This window comes from Ammospiza caudacuta, chromosome 8 (assembly GCF_027887145.1).
Source record: "Ammospiza caudacuta isolate bAmmCau1 chromosome 8, bAmmCau1.pri, whole genome shotgun sequence".
Classification (NCBI taxonomy): domain Eukaryota; kingdom Metazoa; phylum Chordata; class Aves; order Passeriformes; family Passerellidae; genus Ammospiza; species Ammospiza caudacuta.
In genome coordinates this window covers 21617068-21641416 of record NC_080600.1, presented here as the reverse complement: position 1 = coordinate 21641416, position 24349 = coordinate 21617068, and the positions used below count along the sequence as shown (strand labels likewise).

Here is a 24349-nt window from a genome sequence, read left to right as displayed (position 1 = left end):
TAGGCAGGATAATACCTCCTTATCAAGGGTTTGTAAACTTTGCCTGTGAATTGCTGTAAATTACTTAAGCCTTTCCTTAGGGTTTTTTAAAGTAATACCACTTCAACCACTTCTGGTTGTTATTTTTAAATAATACCACTTCTGCATTCTTTTCTGTGAGAATGCAGAACAATGCATTTGTATTTGTGCTGGATAGTTGTTGGGAAGGGAGTAAATGACTGAGAGATGTGTTAAATAGTTAACAAATTTCTTCGCTGCAGAGCTACTTTGGAGTGAGGGGATGTTCATCCACTCTTTCTCTCCCATTTTTCTTTATTAAGGTGAAGTTCAGCTGAGACTGACTTCCTTTTTGGCTGTCCATAAACTGTGAAACAGAAGGATGCAGAAGGCTATCCCCTGCATTTTTGCCCATGAGCGATAAGAGCCCAAGATCATCAATACAAGTCTGCTGCAAAGATGAGTTCAGAGGAGAAGAGTATATCTCCAGCTCACAAAACATCCACTCCATCACATAGAAGTGCCTCCTCCTCATCATCGTCTCAGAGAGACAGGAGGCAGGTAAGGAAATACTCCAGTTGTTGGTACCATCTGGTGGGATGATAGATTTATTCGTGTAATGTGGCTGTTCTTGTTAGCTCTAGATTTGCTTGCTTATAGCATTGGATGATAGCGCTACAGCCAAAAAATGTTGATTTTTTAAATTTAATTTTTCCATTTCCTAAAGTGGCTTGAAAAAGATTGAGAAGCAGCATGGGCTCTAGTGTACAGCATTAGAGCAGGAAGTATATAATCTCATGGACAAGTAGGAAACATGCTCTGGAGTCTTTTGGGAAGTGGTTTCTGTGGCAGCATGAGCCTGCAGTTGCTTAAAGTCGTCCTGTGTCATCTGTGAATAACACTTTTTGTAAATCCAACAACAGAGATACATTATTGTTTTAGAAAGTAGTAATTCATTTTAAATACCATATTGTTCATCCTTTCTGTAAGCACCTAACATTTTAAATACTATTTGTTTCACTACAAATTAACACTGATGGTACTACTTCATAGAGTACTAATCCAGTTATGATAAACTTCCATTTTTAAGAGACTCTTGTTTGTGTTGATACAATTCTCCAGGATCTCTTTGAGATGAAGACTGTATTAATTCCCCTCATGGCAATTTGAGCTTTCCTGTGGGGTATTTTTGACGGCTGGTTGTACAGTGTGGCCACGTGATTGGTGGGAACACGTCAGCAAATATCAGAGCTGTGTATTAGATTTCAGATAAGTTCTTACACATATATTTTACAAATGCAAAGGTTGATACAGAAAAATTGGTTTAGAACAGAAACATATTTTAAAAGTGTGATCCATGAAAGAGGCAAATAATTTAAAAAAAATCAAATAAAAATCATTGGCTTAGGAATATTTTCCCAGCTACTTGTATGGCAGCTCCGATACTATTTTCTCAGCTGCTGCTGAGGAAGTTTCTTCCCTTACCTCTTAAAAAATTTTTGAAACTCAAGAGTTTTTAATGAAAACTGTAAAATTTACAGGTTTGAATGTAGATAGTCTCACCACAGGGTACTTTTTAAACTTTAAATCAGGAGAAGAATTCTGATGTATGCTCAATAACAGGCAGGAAATGTGTGTGCATTTTTTTAATAATTTCCATTGCTTAAGAAGGTCCAAAAAGTATTTTCTCACAGGTGATAAATATTTTCCCTTTTGCAGTGCACAGAACTTTGGATAGCTGCAGTTAGTTAAATCTTGGTTAGGATATAACCTTATAATTTTTCATTAGTTCCATCTGGAGCAAGAATTTTGATATCATTTGTTTAAAGCATCTGTGTATTTTATCTCCCACATTTAAGCCCAAATAAGGTAAATGCAAGACTAGCAGGAGCTGCTGCTCTCTGCTAAGAGCATATACCCTGAGTTTTCTTTGTAATTAGTTTGACACAACTATGCAATTAGGAATAAAAAAAATAAAAAAAGCCAAACCAAAAACATCTTATGAATACATTTTACCATAAATCTGATGGCTACCACATCTGTTACCATAGCAACAGTACAGTGCAAGGTATACCTGTCATCATAATGAAATGGATGCTTAAATTTAGTCCATATTTGATCACGGAAATGTGAAGCGTGATTTTAAAATAATGCTGCAAAGGTTGATGGTGTGATGCATCCAGAGGATCCCATAAAGTGTGATGATGCTTAATGAGTACTTAGACATGTAAATGTGGACTAGAAGGGCTACTCTGAGGCATTTGTTTTTTGCCTCAGTTCTCTCAGTGTTAAAGCAGGAGAATGAATGGGTGAGCAATTTCTTCTGCAGAAAGAAACAGAGCTGCAGCAGAAATGGACTGCAGTGGTGCTGTACCCAGGGCAAGGAGCATGCACACTTCCTCTCTGCATGTACACACAGTAAAACATCCATTTCATCCCACCACCCACTGTAACAACTGTATTTTAAATTTCTTTCCTTGCTTATAGTATTGTTTTTATATATATTGGTTCTTATGTATATTGGTTTTTATTGCCCTTTTGCCCAAACACAGTGATGGCTAGGGGTTAGGGGATTTTGGTTCAGGGGCTGTTGGATTTTACTTTGAAAAGGCTTTAAAACTCTGTCTTGCTGCTTCCTTGGACTCTTCAGAGCAGCTAGTGGAAAAGCACCCTTCCTAAATTGGTAATATAAATGAATATGGAAAGTGATGTGACTGGATGAAGTGCCAATGTAGCTTTTATTGTCATATGTGAGGATAACACTGGATATTTCTGGATGGTTAATGACTGAAACCTTCTCATGATATAATTCTTGTCAAAGTCAGACCAGCAATTAAGGAACAGTTTCCCAATAAATTATGGTACAGGAGGCTGAATGAGTATGAACATGACTATGATAAATCATTTTAGGGAGAGTGGAAAGTGTCATGCTGTATATAATGCTGGCATTTTAATGTATCTGTTTTATGTGTACAATATACATCACCTAAGAGAATTAGCAGTCAGCAAAAGCTTTGACATTGCTAATTTGCAGGCTCAATGACTAATAATTAAGCCAACAATAACAAAAAAAACCTGATTTCAGATTTTTCTTATTAATTTTCATTAAACTGTGTTTAATTGGATGATTAGATGGTAGAAGACCCAGAAAGGACCCATTTTGTTTAACCCCTGAGTTGGACAGGGTGCAAGGCAGCTGTGATACCCTTGATAAGGAGTACTTCAGAAGGGGGAAGCAACAGATTTCCTGCTGTGGAACTGTTGCAGAGCACGAAACCTGTCACTTCCACTGTGAATAAGGGTTTTGTACAAAAGGTAGCATAAAAAGTTAAATTCTGATGGCGTTTTTGTGGGCCATATTGGCAAGGTAGATTCTTGTGTTTCATCCCTGAGGAAACTCTGAAAAGTCTGGCTATATACTGCTGCACAGCAACATGGAGGAAAACTAACAACTCTTAGAAGTACAGCTGACTATGATAAAATCATATGATGTATATTCAGTTTTATAGGTGTAAGTTCTTTATGAACATTCTGTATTTTATTTATTGACTAAGTATGCAGCTCATGAGGCAGACTGTAATGGATTATATGTTCTCTGCAATGTGTGGGTTGTAATATTGTGCTGAGAAGAAAGAAGTAAATTCATCATAGGGTTAATAATGTGCCGTTTGGCAAATTGGAGCCTGACCTCAGGCTACTAAACTGAGGGAGTGATACAGAACAATAATATTGAAACTGTGAACAGCTGACTTTTCTGACCATCACCTAAAGGCTAGCTAATAAATAATGTAAAAATGGATATAGCAATGTTTTCTCTTTTAAGTGTGAGTTCTCTTCTAAAGTCTTAATTTTCCTTTTGGCCTTCTATGGGGGAGATCACCATTCTCTCACTCTTTTTGTGTTTTTCATTACCAGTTTGCTTTTTCAACAAATCCTTGGTTCTTTTCCTACACAGCAATCTCGAAAGAAGAAACGCTTTTAGTCCTATTGCATTTAGCCTTGTGTTGTCACCTCTCCACCTGGAGAGATTTCATATTTCAAACAACTGTTGTCTTGTAGCCATATGTAAAGAGTGAAAGGTGGGAGCTTTGAAGGAAGACGAAAAAAGATTTTCCAGAGCAGAGATATGCTTTTCAGGTTTTAATATGGCTTGTTGTTTGTTTTGAGTTGTTTTTTTTCCCTTCTGCACAAGCAGTATTGACTAATAGAAGGAGTGTACCCAAGATATTCACAAAGGACTGAGTTTGGGCTGAAAATGTTTACCTGGCCATGAAATTTAAAAGCAGAGTGTGATTCCAAGGCTCTGGTCTTGCCTAAAGGTCTACACTGGAAAATGCCTACTTAGGTTTTTGCAACCACTGTATTTTAATTGTCAAAGTGGTCTCCTGAAAGGGATATTTCCTAAGGTGAGTATCAGCATTTTGGAGATGCTTAGACAGTGCTGCTCATGCAAGATTGCAATGTGACATAACCTAGTGTATTCCATGTGGAAGAGACGTCTGAGCACATTTATGTACCTTTTATTCTGAAAGTGGGCAGCAGCCTACATGCTTGCTCATGGCTGTCAGCCTGATGTGACATCTGGGAAAAATATTCTTGTTGGTTTCCTGTGATTTCCACTTGTTCCTGTCTCTCTGTGACTTCAAAAAGAGAAAGGCAAGGCTGGACAGTCTGGTAGACACAGTACAGACCTGAGAACGTGCAGCCGTACTAATAGCTTTGCTCTGTAGCACAGCATAGGCTTTGAGAAGCCTTTTTATTTTGCAGTAGTTTGTGAGGATTATTTTAATAATAATTATTAATCTTTCTGAGAGTTTCAAACTAAAGAGGCTACTAATGCCAAGTGCTGTTGTTACAGTGATGTAATTCTCTTTTGCTCGCTTTCCTAAGTAACTCTCTTTGCATAAAACTACTGAAGCAGGATTACAGCAGGAAGTGTTGAGTACTTTAAAGGCAACAACTCTCTGGAGCAAGCAAATGTTCTGAGGGAGCCAAAGAATGAAATGGCAAAATTGTTAACAAAAACATGCAATTATTCTTTAAATTGATTAGTTGCTGCTGCTCTACAACATTTTTTTTCCTGTGCCCTTGGTAGAGTGTGAAAACTTCCCTTAGGTTTGGAAGGTAGTGAGTCTTCAGTGCCTGACAAAATGTCTAAAGCAGTGTAACTTTTCAAGCTGTACAATATTCATGTGAATGTTATGTTACATTCAGTGCCATAGCACCTTTTAAAAACAAAATCATAAATTTCAGACCAGTAAGATTTTTATCATTTCAATTATAAGAGTGATGAGTGAACTAGACTACACACAATCAGAAGCTGGCTGAACTTAGACAGTGAAGCTCTCTGGACTACAGGTTTATCTGGGGATGGGATATCTGCAAGTGAGACTGGGAGGGAATAGGTACAGGTTGATCCCAGGGGTGAGGCAGACCCCCAGGTACTGATGCTGATGGGTGAGACATTGTGCAGTGCTGGGAATCCTTGTGGGAAGGCTGCTGGCATGCAGTGGCAGAGCACGTGCCCGGGATCCCAGTACACCTGGGTGCATCAGGCTGGCTGTGTGTGTGTGAGGGTAGCCTGCAGGCACACAGCAGATGTCCTCATGTTGTGCCTGTCTTTCTGCCTGGAATTTACCTGAGAGCTAGACGGCAAACAGAAGTAGTACATCTGTCCATGTGCTCCTGCCTTTGGTGGTACTCTAGTGGTGTAGAGACAAGAACCGGAGCACAGACCTGGAGATTAATAGATGGAGATGCTGCCTCTTCACAAGAAAGACTTGGCCTTAAAGCTTTGAAGAAATAAAATGGTCTGGAGCAGTCAAGGAGAGGCAGTGATAGCATTCATACCAGGCTGTCCCAGGGGGCTCAGTGTACACATTCTCTGAGCTTCGTAAATACTGCTACCTCAGTTATCCTACCTCTAGGAGTGCTTTACAGGTTGCGTGGAGTATGCTGAAGTTCAGATGTGGGCTATGAAGAAAGATTTATTTTTTAAAAATATGTCAGTTTGATTAGAAATGGTGCCTGTAGCTATCTTCTGTTACAAAACCAGGGAAATTGCTCTCATAAAAGCTTAATTACCCATGCAAATGATGACAGATAATTTAAGGTGTTGTTTCCAGAACATGGTCACTTTTGCATTCCTCTTGTTTCATTTTTTTCCCTCATGCATACATGTCCTACATAAGCATGTCTCACTTTCCTTCAGAATACAAAAACTCAAAGTGCAACACACGCACACGAATCTGGAAGGAAAAAGTGCAACTTTTCTGAAGTATCATTTGGGATTTCTGGGAAACAAATGGGGGAGAAGAAAGAAAAGCATGATTGTATTTTCATTTCTTCAGTGGAGAGGAGAAGTACAAGGTTGAAGAGGGAGGGTCATGGCAGGGATGATATGGAGGCTTCTGTTTTCCAGGCAGTTGTGTGTGATTGGGATTATCCACATGCAAAATATACAAATCGATTAGACAGATAACTACGTGCCTTAGTAATGCTCTTTGCTGTTTTGACATTCGCTGTTCCTGTTTTTATTAAATACTTTACCCTGAAATTGAAAATGAAGTGATTACATAAAAACCTTTTTCCCCTAGTAGAATAATATTTCATGTAAAAAAAAATAGGATTAAAAGTTTTTCAGCCTCTCTTTTTCCTATCTCCTCTATATTTATACTGTGTAAATTGAAGTTTAAAGGCTATTGAGAAAGGATAAATAGGTAACTTCCAGAAAGAAGAGAGTCACAGGAAGAAAGGTGTTTCATCTTCTGAACCTATGCACTTTTTAAAGTGAGGTCCAGCTTCTTCATTTATCATTTGTGTTAACATTGACTCAATTTCATGTCTATAATGTTTTCATTCATAAAAAAACCTAACACATCAAGGAATTATTTTCTTTTGTGTACATAATTTTATTTTCCTCCCTTTTTTCTTTTAAACCTTATCAGCATCATTAAAATGAAGTGGTAGCCTAAGGCTATTTAACAAAATATCAAGCCTTTTAATTGTGATCATTCAATTATCATAATAAAAGTTTTGTATCTTTGGCTGAAATTTGAATTCTGTCAGACACTGTAAATTTATCTGTTTGTGCTATCTTAAGATAGGTGCAAAGGGAGAAGATTGTCATTAACACTCAGGCTGTGACTTGGCAGCTGTTCCAAACCATTGTTCTAGCCAAAGAAAGGTTGCTGGTACAATGATAGATAGCTCTTTTCTGCTTTATCCAGTTGTGCTAATGATTCCCTCCAAGAAGCTCTTCATGAGAGCAAGAGCTTATTTGTCTTCAGAATTTGTCAAAAAGTGCCTTGAAAAGCAAAGCCTTCCTTGATGCTAGAGCCTAAAAGCACTGACATGAAGTACAATCCAAAGCTGGAAAGGGCTGACAGAGAGCTCCTGAGCTAACAAATCCTTGACATTTCTGTTACACAAGAGGGGTTTACTTTGCATATCCCAGGAAAGAAGTAGGCATACATACCTGGATATTATTCATATGCTACAGAACTGAATCTTATATAGATTTATCTTTCAGTAAAGATGTTACAAATAGAAAATGTTGCTCTTAAGTACATTTCTGTTCAAGATGAACATGTCTTACAACAAGAAAAAAAGTGCAACTGTGTGTGCTTTTCACAAAGTATTGCTAAACTCCTTTGTCAGTTAGTTGATGCTGAGATTGCTGAAAACAGCTATGGAAAAATGCCAATAGAAGAGACTGAGGATAAGAATAGGACCATGACTGCTTTACAAGAATTAAAAAACTGTGCTAGAAGATAGAAAGGAGATATACATTGATGAGATATGGTTGTTTTGCTTTGCACTCACTCTTCTCTCACCATTATATTGAAGAAACTGTCTTTCTTCCAACATTAGCAGGAGGGAAGCCAGAGCTGGCTAAGAAGCATCCTAAGAGAAAAGCAAGTTTCAAGGTTATTCCCTTTGCAAGTAATATTGCAGATTAACTTGGCATGTATCACAGCTTGTTTAGAAGGTAGTTAAAATTGGCATGTATGCAGTCAAATCTGTCTGCCTTACTACTTGTGCTGTGTTTCAGATAACCAGAAAATCGTGTGGTTTTAAGTGAGAGAAACATTGGTTAACATTGTACTTTGTACTAAATGGAATTCAAGTAAGAGTGCAGTTTTGTTAGGTTGCAAAAAGAATTCCAGTGACTGGCAAATAATAACAGATGCACTAGTTAGTACTTTGAATTGAAAAAATCAAGACAAAAATCCCAGACAGAAAAGCTCTATTTTGAATCGCTGTTGTAGGACAGTGTATGTATAGGCCCCACAGTTATGGGTGTTGGAGACTGCTAGAATGCTGTGAGCAAGCAAAATGATCCATCAGATCTTTTTCATGAATTAACTGTTAACCACATGTTGTGCACAGAGAGTCTGTGTCCAGTGTAAGTGATGAAATCCTGACCAGTTTGTATTTTTCTTGGAAATTAATAAATTACAAATTATAGAGACATCTTTGCATTAAATATAATTAATTCCATTAAGTAAATAAGGGTGAAGCAGAAGGGAGAGGCATGAGTGTCGGACTTGTCATTCACTGGATTTTCTGTCTCCGTTTACTCAAAATTGATTTTCTTTCCTTACCTTTCCTGTGAAAATAGTTGAATATATTTTATTTTAATGGGAAGTCAGATTCAGTAAAGTAAATTAGGGTCTTCACCCTCTGGGATGATGGAGACCAACCCTGCTGGTGGAATGGGGAGGAGAAGCAGAGGAAAGAAACGGGAAAACCTGTCCTGGCCATGCCCTTGCCAGCTAGCTCCTCCTGCACCTCCTCACTGGCAGAGTGTGGGACACTGGAAAGTCCTTGATTTAGGGTAAGAGCTGCTCAGCAACAGCCAAAACATCACTGTGCCTTCAACGTTGTTCTCATACTGAATCCAAAACGCAGCACTATACCAGCTACTTGGAAGAAAACGAGCTCTGTCCCGGCCAAAACCAGGATAATGAGCTGTATGAGTCATTAAAGTCCAAAGTGAGAAAAGAAGTTGGCAATATACATGGAAGGATATTGTAAAATATGTTTTCCATTCTTGTCTTCCAGAGAAGATGGGAATATGGTTCAACATCATAGTGCTATTTTATTTTTTCCATCAATTTCTTTCTTCCTCACTTGGGGAAAGAGGAAAAAAATATGCAGGGTGGAACAAGCATTTGTGTTCCCCATATGTTGGCTTGCTAGGGGTATTTTGAGGCAAATGTGTGCCACCTATGTAATGTATGTGTGGATAATCATAAAGATGAAGGATTGTATTTAGGATGAAGATGTTGCGATGTAATTACATAGTAATTGGAGTTAAACTTGTAATTATGTTGAATTGGTATTCAAGAGCACACAGAATATGCTGGTGCTGGTGTTTTCCTCCAAGAGAAACCAGCTATAGTGTGGTGATCCTGAAATATGAGGGGAATCTGGAATGCAGCAATGCCGACGTTGATTTTGCCTGTCTGTATTTTTAGGAGAGGAATAAGAGTATCATGTTGATTGATGTGCCTAGTTTAATGGATTATTATTCATTTTTTGGTTTGATTATAAATAAACCCCAGAAACAGTGTTGACATGCCTCTTTATTCCTTCTTATTAGCTTTTTTTTACTGCTTCTTTCCCAACTCTGTTTTTCATGTTAAAATGCAAAAAACCCCTTGACAATAATGTCAAGATTTAAATAATTTTTATTTATTTGATTCTAAGTAACTAAACTCTTGCACTGTAAAATTAGCTGCTTTTCAAAATGTGAAGCAATTGTGTGATTTCTAGCTGTAATTTTGCAGAAAAATAACATGTGTTAATGGAAAATATTTTGCACCAATTTTAGTATTGTGCTACAGACTTGTCACAAATCTAAAGAAATAATCTTGTATCAGTGTTATTGTGGTCATGAGTAAAGAGAATTGAAAAGCAAACATCTACAGACAACAAGCCAACACTCCTGAAAGAAAGCAATGTAAAAAAGGCAATTTTACTTAAAAGGTGTTAATTTTCTAATTTTCAAACAAATAATTTAATAAGTCAGCATTCATTAAAGTGCTGCTGGCTAATAATGTATTTCTCAACTTAAGTGGAACTGTAATGATTGAAGGCTAATTAAAAAAAAAAAAAAAAGGCACAAAACCTTCCTGACTTAAAATTATGTAATTTAAAATGCCACTGGAAGTCTGGCAAGCTAAGGGCTGCTGGGCTACTCCTCTCTAAATATTGTACAAAATGAAGTTGCAGTTATGTAACAACAAGCTGCACCAGCTGAGAGAACATGAGACCTTCAGAACATCTGTGTTGGGCATTGCTCCATCTCAGGATGGATGGATTCCTGCCTGCCAGACAAAGCTGGCAAGAATGTTGGGAATCATCCCGATTATGCTAATCAAGAGACATTTTAATCTTCTTTGGAGGAGCAGATTCTGTATATTGTTAAAATGTCATATTGTGTACAAAAGTAGCGCTTCCTTTATTTGGTGAGAAAGTTTATCATTAGGAACTTTGTGGTTTTCAGCTCAAATTAGTTTATTAAATTATTTGATATGTAACATAGACACTTGTGCTACACATATACACATTTCTTTGTCATCTGATTAGTAAAATACACTGGACTTAATAAGTAGGTTGAACTTCTTTTGATAAAGCAGAAGTATTTAAAACATAAATGACAAAGCTTTTTGCTGGTTGGCCCTAGAGTAACGTAATACTGCTGCTTTTCTACATTCTTCACTGTAAAATTTAATTTAAAAAAGTAACTGAAAATAAATGCTGATTATTGTTGCATGGTGGTAGGGATGCTTATCAATCTCCACTGAAAACAGAGACACTCCCCATGTTTAATATTCTCATTCACAGTTGCAACTTGAAAGAGAACAATGAAGGTCTGTGTGTTGCTCTGCAGCAAGATTTGTTCTCTGTTATATCTATGCATTTAAATGAATAGCTGTGTTTAATTTAGTTTGGTTATGGTCCTTTCTGTACTTAATAATTTATGTAAACAATAATATTTACACTGCCATTTGCATGTACCTTTATATTTCCTGATTGTTTCTGCTGCTGCTGCTGGTACCTAGGTAATCTCCTCTGCAGTCAATGTAAAGAAGCTTAATTGTGAACAAAACTTAATTGGCATTTTCAGCTGAGAAAAACATATGCTTCTCAGAGGGTAATTGCAAGTTTGTCATTGTGCTGTTTGTCCTGGAAATGAAGTAGTTTTATTTTATGCCAAAGAGATACTAATGACACGTTGTGGTAGAATTCTTACCAAATAGTAAGATGAGATGTAGCAAAATTTCACCAGAGAATGAAATGCAGATCCGTGCCTGTGGATTGTGGTAATTTTCTCTTGTACCACAAATGCTTTTTCTTTTATAAAGTAGGGGTTTTTGGAAAATGGAAAGACATGCTTCCATTTTCTGGAAAATGGAAAGACACGTTTAGATGTGTTTTAAGAACACGTTTAGATGTGTTTTTAGCAATCTTTTCAGGACTAGTTGTGACATTGTGTATTTCATTTTTATTACAATGCTTTGAAGATATAAAATTTTATAGGACTGTGATATGTAAAAGCAGCTGCAGTGGTTTAAGATCCCAGTGTTCCATGAATGCTCAGCATCAAGGCCATCAGCCGAGACACAGTAACTGATCTTGTTAATACCTGTAATCTATTCAAAAGCATTTGTGTAGTATGTTACTTTTTCTCAGCTGAGAAGCCAATAACAAAATGCTGAGGTGTGATAATGAATATTTTAGAGGCAGTAATATCTTATGTGAAGTGAATGTAGGGCAGTGCTGACTGCAGCCTATGTGCACTCAGTGTCTTGTATATTAACAGAGAACATGAGAGGCCTTGTTAGGAGCACTTTGAATCTCTGTAGAGGTAAGAACTGCATTACTCATCTTTCCTGGCTATTTTTAGTCCACCATAATTTCTAGGTTAAACAGAGTAATTAATTAAAAATCCAGTAATAAAGAAAGAGAAGTATATTGCCTCTGCAGGCAGGCCATTTGTGCATGTAAACCATGGATAGGTGGTTTTTTTGTATGTTTTGAGCCATGATTTTGTCTTTAATTATTTTTTTAGAGTGTTCATATTTTGGAACGAAAGGCTTCTTCAGGAAGCACAGACCCTTCTTTAAGCAAGCAGTTCCTTGAAAGTGATCATCTCTCTCTATCCAAGGTAAGCAAAAGCCTGGGATGGAGTCTGGGCAGTGAGTTTCTAGAGTTACAAAGTAGTTTGACTAACGCTTCAGGTGTTTTGTGTCCAGCATTTTGTATGACACTACCATTTGAGTATACTGGGAGTCTGCCCTGGAGCTTATTGTTCTATAACTGAGGTGTAAGAAGAGCCAGTAATCTTGAGTAGATGTTGTATTAACAAAATTAAGGATTGGTTTGGTTTTCTGGTTTTTTTTTCACATGGATGGCCCCAGGGACAAATTCTACTTTCTCAGAAAATGGGGCTAGAAGGGACCTTGGTGATCCTTGTGGGACCCCTCCAAGTCAGGATATGATATGATTGTATGACTTTGAGAAATTTTCCAGTTCAATATCCTCTTACTATGGTAGAGCAAATAATATCCAAATCTAAAAATGCTGCCAATAAATATTAGTTCAAAAATATGTCCTAATAACATCCCTTGTGTGTAGTTTGAAATTTAATAGCTCTTGCTGAGATTTTCTTTCCTGAGGCAGAGTGAAGGATGCAACTGCAGGGGTGACATCGCCCTCGTAAAAAGTGAAGCCTTGCATGTGTTGTTTTGAAGCCAGCTTCTTTCTGGGTAAATTGCTCAGTTTTGGAATAAGTGATTCCAAACAAGTCTAATTCCACGTAAAGAAAGCTTCATTTTAAGATACTTCAGCTGCAAAAGTAAGATTGTTTCTGAAAAAGATGAGAGTGCTGTGTTGGAATATTTGGTGGAAAATAAAAATCTGAAACTAAGTATCTGTAAGTTTTGAAACAGACCTGGTAAAACAATTTCAAAAGGAAGTATTCTGTCCATCCAGGGAAAATGAAATAGTATATTCATTTTTATTTGAAAAATAAATATTTTGCAGCCAAAACTTGAGAAAGCAGTTGGTGGTGGCTCCTTTAATCCCCAAACAAGGGGCATGTGCAGAGGCAGGCACTGAAAGCTGTGATTGTGTTCTCCCAGTTGTGGTGCTTTGCACAGGGCTGTTTCTCATGGAATACCTATGGAATCACTGAAGTCCTAAAATACTGCTGCTGTGCTTGAGAACGGGCCTTGGATGAGGACTCTTCAAGTATATCACTTTTTCACTTTCTTTTTTTTCCCATTTTTTGTCTCTCCTTCATAATGGCCTTTGTATTGGGCATATCTCAACACACCAAAACTGCGGGATGAGGCACAGGTAGGATTGTTAGGAGGGTTTTAAAAACAGCTTGTAGCACTGATGCAGCAGGAGACAAGTATCCTCACTGCAGTGAAAAATTACTCATTTTATCCCTCTGTATCTGGTCTTTTATTTAAATGAATAGCTGTATGAGATTGTGTGATTTCTAGTTGAGAATTAATCAATACTGATGTTATCTAGTAGATAAAAGACTTATGCCTGCAGCTGATCATCTAAAGGAGAAATCAATATGGTGAAGAATCAGTTGGCGGAGATGCAGAGACTCTCTACTGGTGTATAACTTGAAGTTTAATTTGTTCCCCTCAAGTGCCAAGTACTTCCATGAAGGGAAAAAGTAATACATATGTGCTTCCTCTAGAGAATGGAAATAAAACATTGAAGCAAAACATGGGGAAGTAAAACAAAGCTGCATTTTGAGCAGGGGATTTACAGACATTGAGATAATTAGTTCATGGTTATTCAGGGGAAACTAAGCTGAATGAAGGTTTCTATTAAAATTTACGGCAGTGTTTATTATTTGGGATAGAGCTTTTCACCCTTCTCAAAATACCAAGACTTTATTCAAAATTATAGTTTTGAAATTTGCTGTTACTTTTGCAACTATATTTTCATTACAGCAATGTTGATGTTATCAGGGCTGAGTAATTTATTTGGAGGTGTTGTGAAAGACTGACAGCACTTGGCTCTGAGCGGTTTTGTTGGAAATGTGGAGACAGTTTTTTTTCCCTTTAAATGTTTGATGCTATATGACCTCCTTCCTCTCTTGTTAACTTTTCATAACATTGCTAGGAGTTATGACAGATCAACTGAGAAAATGCAAGTTTACAGCTTTGTAAGGTATAATTAGTAAACCACAGTCTGAGGAATCTGGCAGTAAGAGATTTTTAAACGGGTGTAGAATTTTCTTAATTACAATAACAGCAAGAGGATAGAAATACATTCTAAAAGAAATTATTACTCCAACTTTTTCTCTTTAAAACATTGTTCTTTACCTATTCACTGTGTTACATTGTAAATCTGGCTTGAGCTGCACAAGTCACCATGCAAAACAAGTGGTATGTACCAGAAATATGCTTTAATTGGCCCATGAAAGGCATACAACTGATTGTATCTCAAATGATACTGTTCCTCTGTTTTTCTCTAGAGAGAAAATTAGTTAGCTTTCCTATAAATTTCTCATAATACAGTGAAAATTAATGCAGGGAAAAAAATCTTTTTGCAGATTTCTGAAGGCTCAATTAGCAAGTGAAACTCTGTCATAAAATGCCTTTGAAGATTATCACTAGCTACAGTCAAAATCAACAATAAAGCAACATCTTCTGCAAGTTTTTCTGATTTGGAGGAAAAACTGGGGCATCCAGAACCAATGTAGCTTGTACTTTAAAGATCAGAAAATTTAAATTTATTTATAATTTAAGAGATATCACAAAGGGCACTCCTACTATGCATCTTACCTGGTAAGGGTCAGACATCTGAAAATGGTTTGTATTTAGTAGTTTTAAATGTGATACAGCTAGACATAATATAGTGACCATGTAGTTTGGTACCTAACTAGGTTGATTTAAAAGCCTGGCTCCTCCTCTTTCTGTTGCACTGAAGAATTTGTGTCACTCCTAAGTGCAATTTTTTGCCATGTGCATGCAAAATAAATTAATCAAAGTGTCTTCATGCTGCTTCATCAGGAACCTGACAGCTGGGAAATCATAGAGGGTCTGAAAATAGGCCAGACCAATGTCCAGAAGCCAGACAAACATGAAGGTTTCATGCTGAAGAAGAGAAAATGGCCATTAAAAGGTTGGCACAAGGTAAATGTCCCATAAACCAGTCAGAACATTATTACCTTATTTTATGAGCTGGGATTTTTTTGTCTAGACAAAATTAGGATGTCAAATAAATACCCATAATTTTGGTGTATGACTTTTTCTTCCACCTCTCTATGGAATTAGTTTGCAGACACAGTTCATGGCTCTCAAATCACAGTCCCTGCTGCCTAAGGTTGTATTCAAAATCCAGAGGGAATTTGTGAATAAAATTGATCTGACTCTCCAAAAATCAATTTATGAGTTATATAAGAATTTATGGAATAAACTACTGCTCCCACACTTTTAGAATACATTATAATAATGTATTACTATTTGGCAAAATGTCTGTTTTGGTAAGGAACTAATTTTTAGGAGAGCAAAAGAAGTCCAAGTTTCCCAGTTCTGTAAAGGCAATCACTACTGATGATCTAGATGAATTTAGAGCAGTTACCTGTGTAGATAATTTTTAATGTGATTAAGAACTTCACATTTTAACATCCTCCTCTACTCTGCCTTACATTTAACCTTGGGAACTATGCTGAACTTATGTTTTGAAACTTTGGGTTTGTTAATAAGTTATTTGGGTTTTTTTGCAATGCCAGCCTGGGTATCTTGGAGTTTCCGTAATAATACTTTGTGCTGAGAGTCAGTGAGGAACTTCAGAGACAATAATTGCAGCATGTGCTGTGTTAGTGTTCTACTAGCAAAGCCATATACAACATCTCTTGAACACTGATGTTATATTGTGACAGTCCTGAATGTGCTTTGGTGGCATACCAGGTATAATGTGCACAGCTTGGTGAACTTACCATCCTCTGAAGTGCAGTGTGCGTTGGAATGAAATTATGATGAAAGGTAATTTTCTTTTGTGTATGCAGCTTAGAGAGACAGAGCAATATGACATGAATATCATATTCTTGTGAAGGTTGTTAGTGACCATACCTGGGAAAAAAAACCCAAAATGTTCCTGTTGTTTTGACATATTATTCAAGAAGTTATATCTCCAAATGTGCTGGTTTCAGCTGGGGTAGGGAAATCACTGTTTTCCTGCCCTGTGTGGGATAATGCTACCATCTGTTGTGTGACTGACAGAATTTCTAGAACCATCTTTGAGGGGGATTTTCTGCTGTCCAACTACCGACCCTGCTTGTAGTGTTAAATTGGCAGGTTTACCTGAGGAAACCATTGCTCTTCCTTCCCATGTCATGACAGCTTTGAGAATCAAGCAGAGTATTTTGCTGTGTTCTGGGATTTCAACATAGATTAATGCTTTAGGTTACGCTCTAAAAATATGAGTTATTTGCTGTTACTTTACATGTTTTTAAAGTTAGTGATGATAAACACAAGTTAGCAAGTGTCATTTCAAGTCCAGTTTTCTGCTAGGCTTTATGCTGTGTGCCAAAGTCTGCATTAACTTGACTGCAAAGCAGCTGGAGTGATCTGGTACAGACAAGCCAGGGCAGCTTTAATTGAGGGAGAAATACAGCTTGAATAGGGGATTCTGCTCAGAGCAATAATGGTGCAGCAGTAGAACAAGCATCATCAGGTTAGGCCAGTCCTGCTACCCATGTCAGTGAAGGTGCAGTGGCTCAGCCTGTATCACCAACACCTGAGACATCTGCCCTCCCATCACCTGGGGATGATGCTGGGAATGCTGCAATATTTGTTCTGGCACGCATACCTGGATTAACACTAGACAAGGTGTCTTCAGCACCTTGAGTTACAATCTCATCTGTACTTCACTGAGTACAGGTCTGCCAGAAGGCACAAAGTTTTGCATGAGACCAGGGTCTCTCATATGGGCTTACTTTTGAGATTTAGATCTTGCACTACGACAAACTTCTCAGTTTCTGGATAGGGAAGATAGGTTGCTAATTTGAAATGTGACCAGCTTTTGTGGGAAGAAAAACAGGAACAAAATAAAGAAACAGATACATGTCTCTTGTCCCACAGTCTCTTAGAAAGTTTATTACATTGCCTGGAAAACTGAAAAAAAAAAACACCTTCATTGTCAAAGTTTGTTAAGATAAGCCTAGAACATAATAAGAAACTAGGTTCTTTTTTTTGTTTAAAAGATAATTGTTGTCAAAAAACAAACAAGAAAGTTATTTAATACTGAGTTAAGTTTAATACTAAGTTAAGTTATTCCAACCAAATTGGGGTTGGAAGGAGAGGATAAATACAGTTCCTTAATTGTTACAGGGTAATCCTTTTCCAGGTGAATTGTTGTACACAGTTTAAATTGCATCTGCTCATTAAGAAAGAATGTTGTTGGATTTTTTTCTTATAATTTCAGAGGTTTTTTGTCCTGGATAATGGAATGCTGAAATATTCAAAGTCACCAATTGATGTAAGTAGAGCTGAAGACTTTAAAACTTCTAATGAAGTTCTGCCTGCTCATACTGACTCTAGGTATATTTATGAAAGTACACACATGGAAGTTGTTGATGGATTTAAAGATAAATGATGTAAGATAAATAACGTATTTAAAGATAAATAATGTTGTTGATGGATTTAAAGATAAATCATTTTGGTAATCTCTTCCAAGAATTCTACCTTTTTTACTTCTGTGGAAATACAAGTAAAATTAATAAAGGTAGTTTCTTGAATAAAGCTACTTGAGAGATTAACCTGACCATATATTTTTCTTTTCTAATTTTTATGTCAGCCAGAGCTGATTATTTGAGACATGGATAGATAGGATAGGATAAAGAGTTAATACCAATTATTTATATTTGATGCCAACAACTACCAAGTCATAACAATAGGGTGTCAAGTACTGTCGGATTTTCTCTGCTCCTCACTTACCTGTGCCTGTACACTGGTGTGAACAACTTAACACACCCAAACTTTGGAGTTGGCTTTGTACCAGCATTTCTTGTGAGGTACTTTTCTCTGACTATAAATATAATAAGTAGTTAAATGATTAGCCTGAGTTCAGCTTTATTTTTTAATATGGCTTTATGCTAAAATATTGTAAAATGGGAAACCATTTCAGTACTAGATAGTTTGCTGTTAAATATATAGAAAAAGTGCATGATACTTTTAAATTTTTGCCCTGATGTTTTTATTTTAGATACAGAAAGGAAAGGTCCATGGGAGCATTGATGTTGGTTTATCAGTCATGTCTATAAAAAAAAAGGCTCGTAGGATAGATCTTGACACAGAAGAACATATCTATCACCTAAAGGTAAAAAGTAAAACTACATTCTGTTTTTTCATCCTCAGTAGAAACAAATAAAATTGTAAAAGATTGTGCAGAAAAGGAGTATCTTGGATGCTTTCCTGATGGTAAATTTTTCTCCAGGTGAAATCACAGGATTCGTTTGATGCATGGGTTTCAAAGTTGCGGCACCACCGGCTGTACCGTCAGAACGAGATTGTGAGGTCTCCCAGGGATGCCAGCTTCCACATATTCCCCTCAGCATCTACTACAGAGTCTTCACCAGCTGCCAATGTGTCAGATGGAAAGGTGTGCAGTGTTCTTTGGTTGAAAACTCCTGGCTTGCTTATGGGCAGTTTCAGTGGGTTTTTCTTCTAATGCCAAAAGGACAGGAGCTTCCACTGTGGGAGCCTATGGCGAGAGAAAAGCTGTGAGGGTGTGCAGCTGAAATCAGCTGAAATACTCTCTAGTTTAGCCTTACTTCATTAGAATGGGCTGCTGAAGAGATCTTGCAAAGTATTCACCACCCATACAATTTGCACTAGCCTTGGACATCAGGTATAAATCTGTCTCTCTGCTGATTATGTTCTCCCTCTTAAACAACAGGATTCCTAACTGTACGTGGCACAGTCCACTTGTGAGGTTCCTAGTTTGATTCTCCAAGATGCTATTCTGAAAAATCTGTGTCTTTGGGAGCTATGGAGACAAACCACAGATTTCACTGAAAATGCAATGCATAATTTGGTTTCTATTCTGAAGTAATATAGCCGTTACACTGACAAAGCCACGTAGCCAAAGTAAATGTAAGCATTTATTATGCTTTAGGTGCAACAAAACAACTTCCCCTGGCAGCCTCCTATACCTTGCAGTAACAGCCTTCCTGTCACCTGCACTACTGGTCAGAGTAAAGTAGCAGCCTGGTTGCAGGACTCTGAAGAGATGGACAGATGTGCAGAAGGTTAGACTTTATCTTTTCATGCCTTGTTCTTTCAGCAAAACCTCTGGTTGATATAAGAAAGAGTCCTGTAAGTAAAATGGTTAAGTAACATCTTTATATGAACATGTAGTAGCTCTTCAGGTAACTGGAAACTTACACCTCATGGTGAGAACTTTGCTGTCTATATGTTTTGGGATGTTGCTTTTAAATTTATTCTAATTATCTATGCTATTTTGGTGGATGTCGTTGTTCAGATGTGATCACTTCTTGAGGTCCAGAGTTGTTGCTGACTCCTGTAGAAATAACAAGTGTCCAACAAAATAAAACTTTTGCTTGGATACCTTACTACAAGGGGTTTGGACACTTAACTTTTATAATGTAATTAAGTGCAAACAATGGACACCATGGCAATAAAATCTGAATTGAAGCACTTAATGTATTTTTACTTTATATCTCTTAGATCTTGCTCATTGTCAGTCTAACCTTGTGGAACTCAGTAAACTTCTCCAAAATTTAGAAATCTTACAGAGGACTCAGTCAGCACCAAATTTCACAGACATGCAGGTAAATATGATTGAACATAAATCATTACACTGAAGTATTTGTTCTTTCTGTTAAGGGAAATAAAGGGGTGTTGTCTGTTAACTCAGAATATTTTTCTGAAGTAATAGTGAATCTTGGATGAAATGCTTATCTTATATGTCTGTTTTGATCTTGTGTAATACTGTTTCTGTTTCATGTTTAAACAAGTAATTAAGATGTATTCAGTATTTGAGTTAAATAGGACAAATCAAATGATTAAGTAATTTGCAAAACAAAACTGAGGACTGTTGCAATAGAACACATGTATAAATTGAAGTTATATTTAAGGAGTTTTTGTTGTGTTAAGATAACATTTTAAGTTTTTTAAGGATTGGAGACCCAAAGACCCTCAAAGATGAAGTTGCATGCTCTAGAAAAGAGGGCATAGTACAAAGGTCCCAAGTTTTGGACTGTTTCCCAGTTCAGGGTGAGTTTTCCTTTTACCAGAAAGCAACAGCAGATCCTAAATCTTAAATACTTTCTTCCATTTTCACTGAATCTTCTTGTCTGTACAAATGTCTGAGCAGTACCACAATAGAAATCCATGAGGATTTCAAGATTGTGTCCTAAATATTATGTACTCATGAAAAGAAAGGGCACCAGTAGTTTTGCTGAAGGAGCTAACTGTACCACGTGTTTATGAAAGTGTACAGATAGCTACAGCTGATCCCTGCTCCAATTTCGGGCCTAGCAGCAGCGTTCTTCTCCTTACTTTCTAATTTGTACCTGTCTAATGCTACAATTCTTTACTAACTTGTATTGTCTGTGTTGCTTGTGTCTACTTAATAGCACTTTGTTGCTTTTAACTATTTGTGCAATGTAGGCTAACTGTGTAGATATTTCAAAGAAAGACAAGCGGGTCACGAGACGATGGAGAACAAAAAGTGTCAGCAAAGATGCAAAAATTCAACTTCAGGTACTGAATGCACTATGTTTTACTTTTCAGTGTACTTTAAGATTAAATTCTAAGCATGAATTGATGTATTAGCTGAAAATAGGAAGTCAGTGTTGCTGCCTTTCATGTTTCTGATGAAGTAAATTAAATCTCAGTTTGTTGTTCAAAACCTAGAGAAGATAGTGAGAAAAGTACTGATTTTATTTTCATTCATATGAAAACATTGCCATCTAGGGAAAGGAGGGGGATCTGAATATTAGTCAATTAAGGTATTCAAAACTCAATGTACACACACCATATGGGGATACTGCTATTCCAAATCAAAGTTGCAAAGAAGGGCAACTGCCTTCAAGTGAACAAGTGACATCAAGTTAAAAGCAGGATGAAATAGTAAACACCACTAGTCTTTGTCAAGACCTATACTTGGAATATTACCAGTTATAAGTACTTTCACAAGCCTTCTGTCATGGAAAAGGCTAATATGGGAACAAATAAAATAACCAAGAAATAAATTATGTGAAGGAAGAATTTACTCCATCCTTCCCTAGAACTGAAAGCACAGAAAGCATAATGTGCATGTATTGCTGCCTTGTGTTTTGTTGGAAGCACTTGTGTATTCTGAGGTTTGATCCAAAACCTGATCTTTTTTATAATTAAGCAACTGATAATGAGGACTGTTGAACTGGCTTTGGGAGCCAACAATCACCACTGTGATGTCTGCTACTGAGTGAATGAATGCCAGCAACTTTTAATCCATTCAAATATCTTGAAATTAGTACAAACTTGGAAAGCTTTTTATATGTCCCCAAAAGGCACATTAAGGAGTTTTCATTTAAGATCAATAATCTTAAGGAAGGAGGAGGTGACAGTTGCATCAGCTTTCTCATTGCAGCTCTTGTAGTTTATTTTTCTTTTCACCTATTATATTTTGATAATCACAATAGCATTCTAATGAAGAAAAATGAAGCATCTGTTGGGATTAAAATGGTTTATTAACAAAGGAATTTTTGTGATTGATGTCATGTCATGCAGTTGAAGGATCACAGTTTTTCCCTGGTGCTGAATAACACAGGGAAATTAAAATATCAGTAAACTGCATGCAAGTACTTCGTGCCTGTGAAGTCAGTCACCACTGCATGTTCTTCTTTCATGCCGCAGTAACCTCAGAGAAGTCCTATCCACAGAATTGATGAAAGCAGTCAATGTATTATTCCCATAAGTAGCACTGGCCAAAGTAGCACTGGCCTGGGCTCCCATCAAACTGCTTTTTGTGGCTTGGCAGGGGTGTGCCTCAGCTCCTGAAAATTTCAAATAAGGTTCCCCTGAGAGAGTTTGTGTGCATGGCACTGCTCTATATTGGTCTGTCACTTCTGGATTGATAATGAACTCTGCCTAACTTGGGTCAGCATTAATTCCTGCCAAGGTTCATGCTGCAAATATAAAGGTTTTTTGTTATGGCACAGGATTAAGTTATTGTTGTCTGATCTATAAATTAATTTGCAGTGAAACAGAAGCAATAAAATTGTTCTAAATTGTGTAGAAGACAAGAATACTTGAGGGCTACTCCATTATCTTGCCTAGTTCGATAGTCTCAGTTTATTCTTCCAAGGGCTGTCCTGTCTCCTGAGTGCTACATCTGTGGTCTGTAGGAAGATGGCCTCACTGACTCATTGTGTTATTCCTAATTGGCTTCGGCTGCCACTAAAACGTGGATGTCCTCTGATGTCTACAAGCCCTTCAAGCTAACTCCCGTTTTGTTCTTCTGTTAGACACTCCTTCTGCTTCTTGGTCTTCCTTATTGCTGGTTTTTTCAAGGCTGCTTCAAGTCTTTCTGAACTGTTTATCAGGATATCCCCTACTGAGAATCATTTTGTCTGATTTGTGATCATTCTTTTCATGATGCTCACACATGATTTGCTATTGAATGGTTGACATTTGGTACTAGTAAGATTTCTGTTGTACTATTACTTTCCTCATACCTCCATACATCATGTTAGTTTTAGGGAATAGTGCTAATTTTAACAAACTAACTTTAAGCTAGTTTCACTGTTAATTCCATTTGCAGTACTTGCACCTATTTTTTTAAGATTGAGTAAAGATCTTGTACTATCACCAAAGATGTTGTGATAGTACAATGTTGAGAGAATCCTTCTGGGGAGCATAAAATTAGGGAGCTTTATATAAAGGTGTGTGCTTTGTGAGTGATGGGGAATGAGGATATGATTTCTGCTGGCTCAGTATCCTCTGCATGTGAGCCAAGGAGGGAATTCTCCCGTCCAGGTTTTGGATTGTACTTGCGAACATTCTTTTGTTAATGAGATAGCTTTTGTTGGATTCCTGCTAACACATTCTTGCAGTATGAATGCTAGGTGCATGATGTATGTAAAACATACTTTTTCCTGTAAGTAAAGCTGCTTAATTTGTTTCCTAGACATTAATATTTACCACTGAAATATGCCAGTTTTGTGTGCAGTTGACTTTGACCACACAGCTGATCCCTGTAACTCGACTGGGGTTACTCCCTGAAGTAAAACTGAGCATAGCATGTGTCTATACCTTTGCAGGTTTGGGTGTTTACTGTTGCTAAGTTGTTTGAAATTAACAGCTGAATTTACAGGACCTTACTCAAGAGTAATACATTCATTGCTTCTCTTAAGAAAGATTACTTTTATGAAGGAGGTTCATTTTGTTTTTAAAAAGCTTATTTAAAATTTTGTGAAAATGGCCTGCAACAACAGGTTAGTTGATCTGTATTAATTCATTTGACAAATTATACTTTTGTGCAAGAAATGAGTAATGGGTTTTCTTTTGGGGGTTTTTTGTGCTTTTTTGTGGATTTTAAAAATTGATAATGATTTCCCTTTGAGTAAAAGGCTAAGTTATCATTCTCATGACAGCTTCAAAGGAAGAAAAAAAAGACATTACTGCAAAACAATAAAGAATCTGTGATATTTTGGTTTCCCACAAAAGCTCAAAGTTCTAAAGTTCACGACTTCACAGGGGGAATAGTTTAATAGAGAGCTGTGTGTTATGGAGTAATCTGAAAAATAATCTTCCTTTACTGAGGCTTTCAGGTCAGAACTGAAACCAGACCCAGACTAGTTATTACCTTTTCCCTTAAGTATTTCTTTTTATGGCAACTCAGATTATGACCTCACTTTCTGTTGTGTTAAGGAGAGTGTATGGTTCTGCAAAACTGACAATTCCCATTTTAATAATGCATACCTTCATTAATAATCTTATGTACATATAAATTTGTGCATCTCTCTCTCTGTACATAGGTCTGTCCCTACTATTTAAATAAGAATACTCTTCCATACTCTTATTCACAGGATGGAAATATTTTTGTGGAGCACAAAAAGCTTTACATTATGCCTGTGAACTGTTCTCTGCTTTAACAGAGTTTGTTCTCAGTATTTTAGAGGTTATGCACATGTCATTTTAATGTGAGAATTGTATAAAATATTGCAAAACAAGTCTTGTGCTGTGATCATTAGAAAACTCTTCCAAATGTCAGTGGTACGGCCACTAATATCAGCCAGAGGGTGAAGTGCTTGGCCATTCTCCACTGTAGCAACCCTACTGGGAAGGTTATAGAA

General features: G+C 37.0%; 1 protein-coding gene across 1 annotated transcript in view; it reads left to right on the top strand.

The window, feature by feature from the left end:
- The window catches only part of OSBPL6 (oxysterol binding protein like 6), a 92133-nt gene that overhangs the window by 39755 nt on the left and 28029 nt on the right, over positions 1 to 24349 (top strand). Inside the window, exons 2-10 of the mRNA XM_058809120.1 lie at positions 321 to 558; positions 12080 to 12175; positions 15054 to 15176; positions 17470 to 17523; positions 18250 to 18363; positions 18481 to 18645; positions 19162 to 19294; positions 19734 to 19837; positions 20679 to 20771. Coding sequence (XP_058665103.1) covers positions 457 to 558; positions 12080 to 12175; positions 15054 to 15176; positions 17470 to 17523; positions 18250 to 18363; positions 18481 to 18645; positions 19162 to 19294; positions 19734 to 19837; positions 20679 to 20771 — 984 coding nt within the window. The 5' untranslated portion in view covers positions 321 to 456. The remainder of the gene's footprint in view (positions 1 to 320; positions 559 to 12079; positions 12176 to 15053; positions 15177 to 17469; positions 17524 to 18249; positions 18364 to 18480; positions 18646 to 19161; positions 19295 to 19733; positions 19838 to 20678; positions 20772 to 24349) is intronic.